We start from the raw sequence: 15760 nt of genomic DNA, 5'->3' as shown, positions 1-15760 counted from the left end.
TCAGGGTTTTAAAGTAAATATTTGTGAAAAATATATAGGAAACCATAATTAAAAAGTTTGGTAATGTACAGTTTGTTCGATATCAGAAGTTAAACATGACTATCACAAAAAGGGAGTTAATTGAAAATTCATTCTTTAATATTTTTTGTAGTGATGTTTATAAAATTATATCGTTTTTTTCAAACTTATTTCTCCCTTATTTTTCCTTTGTTTTCCTTTTCCCTTATTGATTCAAACCAATACTTATACACACAAAATGTTATAGCGTCCTAACATAATTTATCTAGACATTCCTTTATCAGAATATGGTTTGCTAGACACTATACAGTTACGTCTTCAATTATAATGCAACTTTTATCATACACAAAATAATACATAATAAACATGGCTTATTTCAGTCTACGCGCGTTTCGGTGTTCAGCCTTCCTCAGGCGGCCATGGTATTGAAAAATCCTAAGACATAATAAAGAGAAAGAATAGTCTGTAACACATTGTACATTACCACTAAATCAAGTGCACATTTACATTAAAAAAGGCCCTACATTGGCCCTATACATATATACACCTATATACATTTTATTTATATAGCACTGACTGTGAATCGATTATTCAACAATAACCTTCTCTCATTAGTGTTGTGGGGCGTCAGAAACAAAAATGCTGGTTATATCCATTATAATGACATGTACATTAGCTACTAGACAGCGTTATTGTATCTATAATGCCTTGTTCCCCCTTTAATGTGAGTATCCATCTTCTATGATTGGTTTCGGGTTAAAGATGCCTTCCACTGCCTTTTTGTGATCATATGGTTACCTCACTGTTATTTAAGGAGCTAAAAAACTTCCTCGGTATGAATATAGCAAGGTAAAGCTGACTTTTTGTGTTCGCTATCGGGTTTGTTAATTGATTGCTACATTCACTGATTATTTTTACCTTATCTATTCAAAGCATGTCTGTGTCCAAGGTTCCCTCTGTCAAGTGGATATTATATCCAGTTCACTCTTTTCTGATGGCGGTGTTGTTTACCAGCGGAGTGTGCATCGACCAATCATTTGTACGGTCACTAGGGCACTGACCATACATGCACTAAAATAACACCAGATAAGATAGCGGATTAACCTTTTGATCATGGTACTAAGATTAAAAGCTAGTTTTAACTATTAAAGCGCCCGATAGCACTTACAAAGGTAGCGGAGATTCCGTGTTCGTCCTCTCACGCTTCGTTGCTATCTGGGGAGGGGCTTGTTTTTGGATGGCGTATGTTCTTTCAGCCCGTTATCGCGGGTTCTAAATAGAGACACATAAAGCTGTTGGTTCTAGTACAGCGCACTAACGTATAGTAATCGTGGGTAATCCGTCACAACTTACCCGATCACAATAATCTTTTATTATGGCCCGTTATCTCGACTTTTTTCAAGGACGCTTCATCGGCGTGGTTTGGAATATGTGTCCGAGTCGTCCGAACCTAGGGGCATATAATTGATTCGATAAATCTGCTTGGTTACCGAATATGCCAAAGCATTCCGGCGTATAATTAATTCGATAGATCTGCTAATGTGCCAAAGCATACCGGTACATGGAAGCGCCGCAGAGCTAATTCTCTAGTGTGATCTTACAACACTCACCTCGCCGTGTAAGTCCTCCCTTCCTCTTGCCAGCAGATCACCAAGGTAGAAAGGGGACTGGGCGTGAAACCGCTTCCCTTATACCAGGAGCTCCCCGGTCATTGGTCCGTTCCCACGGACATTACTCTTTCGCTTAAAGCGACACTAGATCTATCATTGAAGAGATGGTGTATATATCAAGGCCAACCAAGGCTGTACTGGTGGTAATTCTGATCATGAGGGGTGACGGCCAGTTTTGGATAAGCATATGTAATAATTTTATCCATACAAACTCCAACCCTATAGCTGTGGAAATAGACAGTTTCTAATTGTTTACCCCGCTAATTATTTGTTCTTTTTTCTTTTTTCTTGTACCAGAGATTGTTCGCTATCCACTGTGGCATTAATTGTTATATCGTATGGCTTGACTCCATGGTATCTCACTGTTTAACCCCTTCTTATAGGTGTCCAGAGAGAATATCCAAAAAACCTCTCTCCTTTTTCGAATTTCAGTTCCCTGTGTCCCAGTAATGTTAATTTTCTCGATGATGAGCCATCGTATATCTTTCACGGTGTGGCTATGCTCAATGAAATGTTGGACTAGCGGTGCTTGTACCTTCTTAGTTTTGATCGCTGACCTGTGTTCCGTTAGGCGAGTCGCCATCGACCTAGATGTCTCCCCTACATAAGTTCTATTGCAGGGACATAAAATGGCGTATATGATGTTAGTAGATTTACAATTAGTCAGGCATTGTAGGTCTATTTTGACTCCATTTATGGAGTATTGTTTCACTTCTAGTGCAGAATCACAGGCCAGACAAGACATACATTTGTAGTTACCCTTCAAAGTGGGTGGGCCTCCAATCGTGGTCTGAATGAATGTGGGTGTATTCTTTGGCATCCGTGATCTTGTTACTAGATCTTTAAGGTTCTTATTCTTGCGATATGCAAACATAGGTTTCAGTAGATAGTCTGGTTCTGCTCTTGTTGCATTTAAAATATGCCAGTTAGCATTAATAATCTGGCACATGATGCCATTCATGGTGCTATGCCGTGTTACCATCACAAGTCGGTCATGTTGTTTAGGTGTTTTTTTGCTCAGTAAGCTTTGGCGATCGTAGTATCGAGCTCTCTTATATGAGTCTCGTACCAATCTTTTAGGGTATCCTCTAGCTACGAATCTCGCTCTCATTACTTCTGATTGTTGATCATAATCCGAAATATTGGTGCAGTTCCTCCGAAGACGGAGGAACTGTCCAAACGGAATAGTCGTTTTCTGCATTCTTGGATGGTAACTAGAAAAGTGTAACAATGTGTTACGAGCTGTGGGTTTGGTAAATAAGTCCACAGATAGCATACGTTCTTCAGACTTAATAGTGACATCCAGAAATTCAATATTATGTTTGTCACTTTTAGCTACAAACCGAATGTTAGCGTCGCAAAGATTCAACCATGATACAAATTGCGTTAAATCTTCCTCGGTGCCGTTCCAGATGTAAAAGACATCATCAATGAATCTAGACCAACTGGTGGTTGATTCACTGAATGGGGCCACTTCATTATAGACGTATCTATGTTCATAGTGCGCCATGAAGATGTTAGCCACCGTTGGCGCACATGAAGCCCCCATACTTACTCCTTGGGTCTGCTGGAATAACGACCCATTGAACTCAAATGTGTTTTCTCGAAGCACAATGCCCAAACATTCCAGGATGAATTGAGCCGGGCACTCAATATTGTAAGTCTCAATGAACCACCTCACGGCTTCCAAAGCCCCCTCCTGCGGGATATTACTATAAAGGGCCTCAATATCCATCGTGACCAGAAGTTGGGTGTCCTGGTCAAAATGGATTTGTTCAACCTTATTAATAATATCCGTTGTGTCCCTTATATAAGATCTTATTTTGGGGACATGTGGGCGCAACAGAGCATCAACATATTTGGATAATGTTTCTGTTGTTGATCCAATGGTGGTCACGATGGGCCTATAAGGTGGGTCCGTGGTGCTTTTGTGTATTTTCGGGATTCCATATATTGAGGCCATCTTAGGTTTGGCCACATTCAAGAAAGTAAACTCTTTTTCACAGATGACCCCATCTTCCAAAGCATGAGTGGTTAGATCTTTGATCATTTTTGAGACCCTTTTAGTGGGGTCCGTCCGTACAGGTATGTAATGATCTTCATTGGATAGCATAGTAGTCATATTTGCTACATATTGATCAGTATTCATTAACACTATGCCTCCACCCTTGTCACACCCCTTAATAGTTATATCCTTATTATTCTTAAGGGTGGACAAGGCTTGATATTCATCCCGGGAGAGATTATATTTGGGTGCCGGGATGAATTTAGTGGCTGCCATCATTTTATTGAATACAACGTGCTCAAAGATGGCGATCTCAGGTCCTACCTGTTCTAGTGTCGGGACAAACGTAGATGGAGGAGCCAAGCCTGATTTGTTGGGCATTGGGGGTTCTTGATGTTCCCGTCCCTCAAAGAAGGCACGTAATCTTATTTTCCGGAAGAAAGAAATTAGGTCTTGGAATAGTTCAAATCTGTTGGCTTTTGCATGTGGAACAAAAGAGAGTCCTTTCGTCAACAGAGACTCCGTAGAGTAATCTATCGCATGAGTACTGAGATTGAAGATGGGTATCTGGTTTACTCGCGCCAATAGTGGGCATGTCTCGTTACTAGGACCTGGGGATCGTCCTGGTAAACATTCTGCCCCTGCGGGTAATTGTACGATTGCTGGTAGCTGCCCCGTTGACGTCGTTGGTATCTGGGCCGCCACCTGGATCTCTGTCCCCCTCGCCTGGCTAAAAAACCGGGACGTTCACCTCTGCTATTACCTACGACTCGTCGACCTGAATTACCAGCTTGGTATTGGTCATAGTTTTCCCCTTCAGAGTCCGTCGTGTCAGAAAAGGTGACTACTTTTTTGGTAAATCTATCAGCTGAGGGTTGAAATTGATCTTCATCTATTGGTTGTTGCTGATAAAAGTTGTCAGCCAGGTATGGGTACATTCTCTCCTGACTAGTGTACCTCACATCTTTTTTAAGCTTTTCTGTCTTTCGTTTCATCAGATACTCATGATAAGATAACATCTCAGTTTCCACTTCCTCTAACTTCTTTTTAGCCTCTTCTATTGCTTGATTACTTTTGATTTTATTCTCTAATTCTTGGATTTCCTCCATTAATGTCTGAATCATCTCCTTTGATGTTTCGACTATCAGGATCATGAGATCCCGGGAGCACCTGTTGGCTATGTGAGACCAACGTTCAAGGAATTTCCTAATTTTAACAAAGAGGCCTGGAATATTTTTTACTCTCAAGCCTTGTGGAATAATTCCTACTTTGAGATACTCTAGCATGAAGTGACCATGCATTTCAATTCGTTTGACTTTTTTCTTTAACGAAGTTAATTTATTAAAGTCTTCAAAACCTAGGGAACTAGTGGCATGTACTGTTTGGCCACCTATGGCAAAATCTCCCAATAATGTGGCAAGATCTTCATCTGTAAAACCAAATGTTTGGAGCTTATCCATCTTTTAGCAATTAACCCTATATGGCAAAACCACATGCAACCACTGAAATTGCCTAGAGGTGCCGAGATGAGGTTGTCTCTAGTTAAGTCAAGAAAACTGCCCTAATCAAAAAGGGGAAACAAAGAAAGAGACCCCAATAGGCTATATGGTCATTATGTCTCAATGTATCTGAGATGGCTATGTTGTATATATCAATTACAGTGCACTTTTAAATAACTACACATAAAACATTCATACTACCCCGCATGGACTGGCCATGGAGAAATATTTTGCAACACAACAAGGGTACCCCTAATCTAGTTTCCTATCTCAGGGTTTTAAAGTAAATATTTGTGAAAAATATATAGGAAACCATAATTAAAAAGTTTGGTAATGTACAGTTTGTTCGATATCAGAAGTTAAACATGACTATCACAAAAAGGGAGTTAATTGAAAATTCATTCTTTAATATTTTTTGTAGTGATGTTTATAAAATTATATCGTTTTTTTCAAACTTATTTCTCCCTTATTTTTCCTTTGTTTTCCTTTTCCCTTATTGATTCAAACCAATACTTATACACACAAAATGTTATAGCGTCCTAACATAATTTATCTAGACATTCCTTTATCAGAATATGGTTTGCTAGACACTATACAGTTACGTCTTCAATTATAATGCAACTTTTATCATACACAAAATAATACATAATAAACATGGCTTATTTCAGTCTACGCGCGTTTCGGCGTTCAGCCTTCCTCAGGCGGCCATGGTATTGAAAAATCCTAAGACATAATAAAGAGAAAGAATAGTCTGTAACACATTGTACATTACCACTAAATCAAGTGCACATTTACATTAAAAAAGGCCCTACATTGGCCCTATACATATATACATATATACACCTATATACATTTTATTTATATAGCACTGACTGTGAATCGATTATTCAACAATAACCTTCTCTCATTAGTGTTGTGGGGCGTCAGAAACAAAAATGCTGGTTATATCCATTATAATGACATGTACATTAGCTACTAGACAGCGTTATTGTATCTATAATGCCTTGTTCCCCCTTTAATGTGAGTATCCATCTTCTATGATTGGTTTCGGGTTAAAGATGCCTTCCACTGCCTTTTTGTGATCATATGGTTACCTCACTGTTATTTAAGGAGCTAAAAAACTTCCTCGGTATGAATATAGCAAGGTAAAGCTGACTTTTTGTGTTCGCTATCGGGTTTGTTAATTGATTGCTACATTCACTGATTATTTTTACCTTATCTATTCAAAGCATGTCTGTGTCCAAGGTTCCCTCTGTCAAGTGGATATTATATCCAGTTCACTCTTTTCTGATGGCGGTGTTGTTTACCAGCGGAGTGTGCATCGACCAATCATTTGTACGGTCACTAGGGCACTGACCATACATGCACTAAAATAACACCAGATAAGATAGCGGATTAACCTTTTGATCATGGTACTAAGATTAAAAGCAGTGGAAGGCATGACAATAAGTTTCCTGTCACAGGCACGTGTGAACATCTCCCAGACAGCACTTAGTGTATTGGGACAGGGTGGGGGCGCCAGCTCTTTCTTGGCTACGTGGTTGCCAAAAAAGGTTGGGCTGTGCACAAACGGACCATCTCTCGGTGGGTCGTTCTGTGCATCAAAGCATGTCACTCCTTGTCTAAGAAGGAGCCTCCTGTGGGGCTGCGTGCCCTTTCTACCAGGGCCACTGCAGCCACTACTGCCTTGGGACGCGGCGTTCCCTTGCAGGACATTTGTCAGGCAGCTACGTGGGCCTCGCTGCACACGTTTACCAAGCATTACTGTCTTGACAGTCGGGTCCGGAGAGACGGCTTCTTTGGCCATTCTGTGCTCCGTGACTTTCTGGTGTAATCTGTTCGCAGACCCACCACCGGGGTTGGTAATGCTGGGGTATCTATTCTAAGGTAAGGAATCTATCACTAATGTGTCTCTTTCAGATTCACAAGTTACTACTTGTGTAATGATATATCTGTAAGAGACATTAGTTAGTGAAAGATTCCTTACCGCCCGCCCATCCTCCCCATTCTGCGAACTGATTTCTAGGGTTAAGGTCATCCCCTTTCAGGGTCCTAGTTTCATGGCACCAGTGGCCAGTTTCTTGCATTGCTCTGCGTTCCTGGTGCGGAAAGTCGTGTACAGAACTGACGTCAGCGTGCATGTGTGGCGCCTAAGTAGTCTCTGTGATGTCCTCTCGGCACTTACGACGCCAGCGACGGACGCGGAGCCGTCCGACGCCACCTACTGATGCGCAGGGGTACTGCTACAAAAACTTTCCGGATCTAGTCTGACACCTGGGGATATTTTAAGGTAAGGAATCTATCACTAACTAATGTCTCTTACAGATCTATCGTTACACAAGTAGTAACTTGTGCTTTCAGTCACACAGCCCCCCCCTTGTTCCCTGGTTTTAGTCACACAGCCCTCCTTCGCTCCCTGGTTTCAGTCACACAGCCCCCCATTCGCTCCGTGGGTGCAGTCACACAGCCCCCCCTTCACTCCCTGGGTGCAGTCACACAGCCCCCCCTTCGCTCCCTGGTTTCAGTCACACAGCCCCCCTTCGCTTCCTGGTTTCAGTCACACAGCCCCCCTTCGCTCCCTGGGTGCAGTCACACAGCCCCCCTTCGCTCCCTCGGTGCATTCACACAGCCCCCCTTCGCTCCCTCGGTGCATTCACACAGCCCCCCTTCGCTCCCTGGGTGCTTTCACACAGCCCCCCCTTCGCTCCCTGGGTGCATTCACAAAGCTTTCCCTTCGCTTCCTGGGTGCAGTCACACAGCCCCCCTTCGCTCCCTGGGTGTAGACATACAGCCCTCTCTTCGCTCCCTGGGTGCAGTCATACAGCCCCCCTCGCTTCCTGGGTGCAGTCACACAGCCCCCCTTCTCTCCCTCGGTGCATTCACACAGCCCCCCTTCGCTCCCTGGGTGCATTCACACAGCCCCCCCTTCGCTCCCTGGGTGCATTCACAAAGCTTTCCCTTCGCTTCCTGGGTGCAGTCACACAGCCCCCCTTCGCTCCCTGGGTGCAGACATACAGCCCTCTCTTCGTTCCCTGGGTGCAGACATACAGCCCCCCTCGCTTCCTGGGTGCAGTCACACAGCCCCCCTTCGCTCCCTGGTTTCAGTCATGCAGCCGCCCTCGCTCCCTGGGTGCAGTCACACAATTCCCCTCTCGCTCCCTGGGTGCAGTCACACAGCCCCCCACCCTCGCTCCCTCGGTGCAGTTACACTGCCCCCCTTTGCTCACTGGTTTCAGTCATACAGCCCCCCTTCGCTCCCTGGGTGCAGTCACACAGCCCCCCTTGGCTCAGACATACAGCCCCCCCCTCGCTCCCTGATTTCAGTCACACAGCCCCGCTTCGCTCCCTGGGTGCAGTCACACAGCCCCCCTTGGCTCAGACATACAGCCCCCCCTTCGCTCCCTGGTTTCAGTCACACAGTCCCCCTCGCTCCCTGGGTGCAGTCACACAGCCCCCCTCGGTCCCTGGTTGCAGACACATAGCCCCCCCTTCACTCCCTGGGTGCAGTCACACAGCCCCCCTCGCTCCCTGGGTGCAGACACATAGCCCCCCCTTCGCTCCCTGGGTGCAGTCACACAGCCCCCCTCGCTCCCTGGGTGCAGACACATAGCCCCCCCTTCGCTCCGTGGGTGCAGACACACAGCCCCCCCTTTGCTCCCTCAGCCTCCTCATGTGTCACGTGCTCTGACTCCCTTTTATAGGTAGTGCTGACAGGACAGACATCTCGCAATAATCATCCTTCAGAACCAGGCCTCCCAGTTCCAATTTCAGCAGCTCTGACCATAGTGCCACATCCTCTCCGCCACTGAACGTCATACTGCCCCACTGAGAGAAACTCGCACTGCCTTCAACTACAACCCAATTGTGCCCCGCTATAAGCACTTCAATCAATCAATCAATCACTGCATTTGTAAAGCGCGCTACATACCCGAGAGGGTTTCAAGGCGCTGGGGAAGGGGGGGGGTGCTACTGGTCGAAGAGCCAGGTCTTGAGGAGTCTTCTGAAGGCCAGCAGGTCCTGGGTCTGTCGTAGGATGGTGGGGAGAGTGTTCCAGGTCTTGGCGGCGAGGTAGGAGAAGGATCTGCCGCCGGCGGTGGTTTTTCGGATGCGAGGGACTGTGGCGAGGGCGAGGTTGGCTGAGCGGAGGCTTCGGGTGGGGGTGTGGAAGCTGAGTCGGTTGTTGAGGTAGGTGGGTCCGGTGTTGTGCAGTGCTTTGTGTGCGTGGAACAGGAGCTTGAAGGTGATCCTTTTGTTTATGGAGAGCCAGTGCAGGCCTCTCAGGTGAAGTGTGATGTGGCTGCGGCGGGGGACGTCGAGGATGAGTCGGGCCGAGGCGTTCTGGATGCGTTGGAGTCGTCTCAGAAGCTTGTTTGTAGTTCCTGAGTAGAGGGCGTTCCCGTAGTCGAGTCTGTTGGTTATGAGGGCCTGGGTAACGGTTTTTCTCATGTCAAGGTGGATCCCTTTGAAGATCCTGCGGAGCATACGGAGGGTGTTGAAGCAGGACGCGGAGACGGCGTTGACTTGCCTGGTCATGGAGAGAGTGGAGTCGAGGATGACCCCCAGGTTGCGTGCGTGGTCCGTGGGTTCCGGGGCTGTGCCTAGTGATGTGGGCCACCAAGAGTCGACCCAGGCTGATGGGGTGGGTCCGAGAATGAGGACCTCTGTCTTGTCTGAGTTCAGCTTCAGTCTGCTGTCCTTCATCCAGTCGGCTACGGCCTTCATTCCTCTGTGGAGGTTAGCTTTGGCGGTGTGGGGATCTTTGGTGAAGAATATGATCAGCTGGGTGTCGTTGGCGTAGGAGATGATGTTGAGGTTGTGTTGTCGTGCGACGTGGGCGAGGGGGGCCATGTAGATATTGAACAGCGTCGGGCTGAGGGAGGATCCCTGTGGGACGCCGCAGATGATCTCGGTGGTTTTGGAGCGGAAGGGTGGGAGGCGGACACTCTGGGTTCTGCCGGAGAGGAAGGATGTGGTCCGGGCCAGGGCCTTCTCTTGGATACCGGCGTCATGGAGGCGTGCTGATACGGTGCGGTGGCAGACCGTGTCAAAGGCTGCTGATAGGTCCAGGAGGATGAGGGCGGCTGTTTCTCCTTTGTCCATCAGGGTCCGGATGTCGTCAGTGGCGGCGATGAGGGCGGTCTCGGTGCTGTGGTTGCTGCGAAAACCGGATTAGGAACGGTCCAGGATGTTGTTAACTTCGAGGTAGCAGTTCAGCTGTTTGTTGACAATCTTCTCGGTCACTTTTGCCGGGAAAGGGAGCAGGGAGATGGGCCGGAAGTTCTTGAGGTCCTTGGGGTCCGCCTTGGGCTTCTTCAGAAGGGCGTTGATCTCGGCGTGCTTCCAGCTTTCTGGGAAGGTTGCTGTCTCGAAGGAACAGTTGATTGTTTTCCGGAGGTGGGGCGCAATGGTTGCACTGGCTTTGTTGAAGACGTGGTGAGGGCAGGGGTCCGATGGGGATCCGGAGTGGATGGAGTTCATGGTTTTGATGGTGTCTTCATCGCTGACGCTGGACCAGACGGTCAGGCGACTGGTGCGAGTGGTAGTCGCAGGGGAGGTGGACTCGGTGGTGGGTGCAGGGGGGTCAGAGTTGAAGCTGTCGTGGATGTCGGTGATCTTGCGGTGGAAGAAGGTGGCCAGGGAGTCGCACAGGTCTTGAGATGGCAGGATGTCGTTGGTGTTGGAGCTGGGGTTGGAGAGTTCTTTCACGATGCTGAAGAGCTCTTTGGTGTTGTGTGCGTTGTTGTCTAGGCGGTCCTTGAAGGCGGTCTTCTTGGCGGTCCTGATGAGTTGGTGGTGTCTGTGGGTGGCGCTCTTGAGAGCTGTGTGGTTGTCTGGTGTTCGGTCGTGGAGCCATTTCTTCTCCAGCTTCCGACAGGTGTGCTTGGAGATCCGGAGGTCCTCGGTGAATCAGGTGGCTTTCTTGTTGGTGTGGTTGGTTGTAGAGGTCTTGAGAGGGGCGAGGGTGTTGGCGCAGTCGTTGATCCACTGTGTGAGGTTGGTCGCGGCGGTGTCTGGGTCGGTGGGGTCGGTGGGTGGTCTCACGGCGAGGGCGGTAGTCAGTTGGTCCTCGGTGACCTTGCCCCAGCAGCGGCGTGGTAGCTGTTGGGTGCGGTGGTGTGTGGTTGGTTTTCTGAAGGTGAAGTGGACGCATCTGTGGTCGGTCCAGTGTGGTTCGGTGGTGTGGTTGAAGGAGACGTGGGGGCTTGCGGAGAAGATGGGGTCGAGCGTGTGTCCAGCGGCGTGAGTAGGTGTCGTTACGAGCTGTTTGAGTCCGAGGTTGGCAAGGTTGTCGATCAGGGCGGTGGAGTTGGCGTCGTTGTTGTTCTCGAGGTGGAAGTTCAGGTCCCCGAGGAGGATGTAGTCCGTGGAAGCGAGGGCGTGGGTGCTGATGAGGTCGGCGATGGTGTCACTGAACTGTGGGCTGGGTCCGGGAGGTCTGTAGATGAGAGTTCCTCTGAGGGTGGTGTTGGGGTCGGTGTGGTGTTGGGGTCGGCACTTGGATGCGACTCAGTTCAAAGTACGCTCTAGTCAAGAGTAATATGCTGCCTAAAAAAAAAGTAACAACATCCTGAAAAAAGCAAACACTCCTGGGGAATGCAAAGTTAAGTAAAGCATGTGAAATGTAGGGAGGAACAACATGGCTACTCTAACGCTTTTACACTCACTATTCAGAGGTCAGTAAGAACATGACATGACTACAGGGCACGGAATGGACCCCTTTCAATGTCCATTGCCTATATTCTTACAGAACGTAGGCAGTATGGTTAAAAGACATCCCTGAACACCGACCCTCAGTGCACATTTTGTTTTCCAATCCTCGTGTTGCAGTACTTCGAGGATTGGTGCAATAGTTCCCCCGCCTGGGGAAAACACTGCTGTTCACAGAAAGACAAGAAAACAAAAGTAGCGCTTCACTGGCAAACTCTTTAAAGTGGCTCAAATATGTTTGGGTGTGAATAAAATCAATCTGGACACTTTGCGATCACTCTGTCTGGCTTTATTTATTTATTCATTTATTTTATATTTTGAACCTTTCATTCTTGCAGCTGCACTTTGGAATAGAAAAATGTCAGAAAAAGACGACATTTCCAGTGTGTTTCTCTTTTGGCTCCATTTCACAGGGCAACAAATAAACGAAAGAAAAGAGAGGGTGAGAACCGTTTCTTGAAGTCACAGTTTTCAGTAAGAGAGGAGGAGCTGCTGGACAGGAAGAGAGGGAATAAGAGTGAGGAAGAAAGAAAAGGGGGAGGGCAGCTGAAGCGGCAGAGCAGAAGTGGACACTGTTGTTGTATTCTCTGGGCCAGAAGGAAAACACAGAGTCCTTTTCCTTATCTGCCCGCCCCTCCCGTCCCCGTGCTGCGATCCTCATTTTTGACATTCTTTCCCTGCGATTACATGAATGCTTGAAACAGTCGAGCCTGCGAGCTGGAGAGCAGAGAAGCAATGCTTTCCTTTTCTCGCTCGTCTTTGTTCAAAATTGTAATGGAGAAAGCAGGCAGCTTTTACGGCTGTACAGCGCAGTTCACATTGTGGCGTATGCACGTACAGCCAATAAAATGGCATCATTTTTTTTTTGCCTGACGGGAGACCTTTTTTTGCAGCTGATTTGGTAAATATCACCACCATCGCGCATGACAGCTGATTTTGTGATTTCTTCGTGAATCGCAAAATTGCGAAATCCTGAAGGGACTACCTATTGTAAGCACTTACAGATGTCCTTCTAGGCACGTGGTCCAAGCCTAGCACACGGGCTCCTCTGAATAGAAAAATTGCCTGCCGCCATCGCTCGAAGCGGGGCGACCCAAGGTACAATGTCACATGGCACGTTCCCTCCGCTCCTCATGATAGGAAATCCAAGAGGCTGGACATACTTGGAAAGAAAATGTTTTCTACTACGAGCCTGGCATTGTGGTTGGTGAATATCGCATGCTTATTAGGCCGTTTCTCCAACACTCTCTAAGAGACGGCTGCACTAGCGCTGTCACAGGTCCTGGGGGAGTTAGTTCAGAAAGACAGTGGTCTGGTGAGGTCAAAGATCCTCGGGTAGCAAGGCTACAATTGTTAAGTTTAAGAATAATTCAATTACATTCATTGATATATTGAACCCAGTCGGATCCAGTTCAGAAATGTATGCAAGGACACAGAAGAATAGAGGAAGGCATCACATTTTATTTAACATCATAAAATGGAGTAGCTTCCGTTTCTGTCATTTTTGCATTTCAAGAGTATACATTATATACAGTGCTCACACATACATAAGTGAGGGTGCATGAAGTGAAGTGTTTAGTGACAATAAAAACTTTGCATCGCATTGAAAAAAACAGATCAAAAGAACCCAGATGGTTTAGACAGTTTGAGGGAACTTTGAAATTGTAGTCGACGGCGTTTCGATCTTAGTAATTCAAGATCATCATCAGGACAATGTAAAGTGCGAGCACGTAAGATTACGTGAATATTAGCAAGGGTAACGTCCGAAGAGCCAGACTTAGTTGGCCGAGGGATCCTGAACGGAAGATAAGGGCCCGTGTTGACGTAGGGACACGTAGGAGGAGTCAACAGTCCCGGTGATGTTGGAAGAGTGATTATTCCGGAGTGATCAATTCCCGGAGTGAGACGCGCTGGCAGCAGTCCGTAGCGTCCTGGGGGAGGCCAGGGTCGTGCTCTCCCAGGCAGTGAAGGATGGGAGAGATGCAGCAAAATTCACCAGTAAGTGTAGTTTGGACACGACTGACTCGCTGGGCAGAGCAGCTTTGTCAATGGTGGCCTTACAGTGCCATGCCTGGCACAGAACATCTGGCTTCTCAGGTGATGTCTAGGCCAATCTTATGGACATGCCCTTTGATGGGACTCGTCTTTTTAGAGAGATATTAGACTTGGCCTTGTAGTGCTTCAAGGATTCTTGCGCTACGGCCTGATCCTTGGGCCTCTCGGTGACACCTTGTGGCCAATCTAGCTTTCACCCCTTTCGTGGCACTGGAAGGGGTTTTCAACCGTGTCAGCCGTAATCTAGCCACTGTCCTGCACAGACTCCCCAAGTTATGCATGGACGCGGTTCATTCAGACCTCAGAATGGTAGCCAGAAGTTGTCTGCCACCCATCCCGCGGCAGCTGCAGCCTCTAAGCACTCCTAGTCTGACTGCAAGACCATTTCAGTCCAGTCGGCAGGAGAATTCGTCATCTCCTCCAGAGGAGGTCCATAACATCGGACATATGGGTCTTGCTGATCATTCAGGAGGGCTATTCTCCTCCTCCTATTCCGCCAATTCAAGAACGGCTGGCGGAGGATCATCTTCCATTACTCCAAGAGGAAGTTACAGCTCTCCTGGCCAAGGGAGCTATAGAAAGATTTCCGATTTCAGAAGTAGGCAGTGGTTGCTACTCCTGCTACTTTCTGATTCCGAAAAAGAACAAAGGGTTATGACCCATTTTAGATCTTCGGACCGTCAATCTCTTCCTCAAGAAGAAGTTCAAGATGCTCACTCTAGCCCTAGACCAAGAAGACTGGATGGTAGCAATGGACTTCCAGGATGTGTATTTTCACATCCACATCTGCCCGGGCCCCAGAAGTTAGCTGCGGTTCGAGGTAGGCCGCGAGCACTTTCAGGTTACCATGCTCCCCTTTGGCCTTACCAGCACCCCTTGGGTGTTCACAAAGTGATGGTGGTGGTCGCAGCTCATCTGCGCAGATCAGGGGTTCCATTCTTCCCCTATCTTGACGACTGGCTGTTGAAGGCAGGATCGCTCCAGGCTGTTGTCTCTCACTTTAAGGCTATGGCGGACCTCCTGCATTCACTGGGGTTCACTATCAATGTGCCCAAGTCACACCTGACTCCTTCTCCGACGCTCCCTTTCATCGGGGCTATTCTGGACACAGTGCAGTTTCGCTCCTATCCTCCAAAGCAGTGAGTACAGGATATTCAGGTTTTGATTGTGATGTTTTGGCCTCTGTCCTAAATTTCGGTGAGACTGACTCTGAAGCTGTTGGGCCTCATGACCTCCTGCATCCTGTTGGTAAAGCATTCCAGGTGGCGAATGCGGGCTCTGCATTGGGACCTGAAGTTCCAGTGGGCACAGCATCAGGGGAATCTCTCCAGCATGGTTCGGATCTCGGAAGGAATTGCAAAAGACCTACAGTGCTGGTTCACGAACTGCGAGTAGGTCAGAGGGAGACCCTCTCTCTTCTCCAACCAGATCGCACAGTAGTGACAAATGTGTTACTCCTGGGATGGAGTGGCCATCTGGGAGAGGTGGAGATTGGGGGACACTGATCTCTGGAAGAGTTCGGGGCTCCACATGAACTTGTTGGCGCTTCGGGCGATCCGAAGAGCATTGAAAGCATTTCTTCCCTCCATCAAGGGGAAGTTAGTGCAGGTGTTCACAGACAACACCACCACCATGTGGTACTGCAGCAAGCAAGGCTGAGTGGGGCCGTGGATCCTTTGTCAAGAGGACCTGCGTCTCTAGACATGGCTGGGACAGCAGGGCATAACCCTGGTGGTTCAACACCTGGCAGGTTCTCTGAACGCCAGCGCGGACGAATCAGCCGTTGATGCCTAGCAGATCACGAA

At 47.7% G+C, this 15760-nt stretch overlaps 2 protein-coding genes across 4 annotated transcripts in view; one reads left to right on the top strand and one right to left on the bottom strand.

Annotated features, from left to right (window-relative positions):
• COL27A1 (collagen type XXVII alpha 1 chain) overlaps positions 1-15760 on the top strand; it is a 2221286-nt gene that overhangs the window by 945809 nt on the left and 1259717 nt on the right. The gene's annotated exons all lie outside the window — the stretch shown is intronic.
• On the bottom strand, positions 1426-6608 carry LOC146869030 (uncharacterized). The gene is made up of 2 exons (XM_085616471.1): positions 1945-6608; positions 1426-1778 (listed from the first exon to the last, which is right to left on the bottom strand). The coding sequence occupies exon 1, from the start codon at positions 4072-4074 to the stop codon at positions 2011-2013; it is 2064 nt and encodes a 687-aa protein (XP_085472597.1). The 5' UTR covers positions 4075-6608; the 3' UTR covers positions 1426-1778; positions 1945-2010.

Source organism: Triturus cristatus, chromosome 1_2, assembly GCF_964204655.1.
Source record: "Triturus cristatus chromosome 1_2, aTriCri1.1, whole genome shotgun sequence".
In the NCBI taxonomy this organism is placed as follows: Eukaryota; Metazoa; Chordata; class Amphibia; order Caudata; family Salamandridae; genus Triturus; species Triturus cristatus.
Note: the sequence above shows the minus strand (reverse complement) of the source record. Positions and strands in the feature narration are given on the sequence as shown.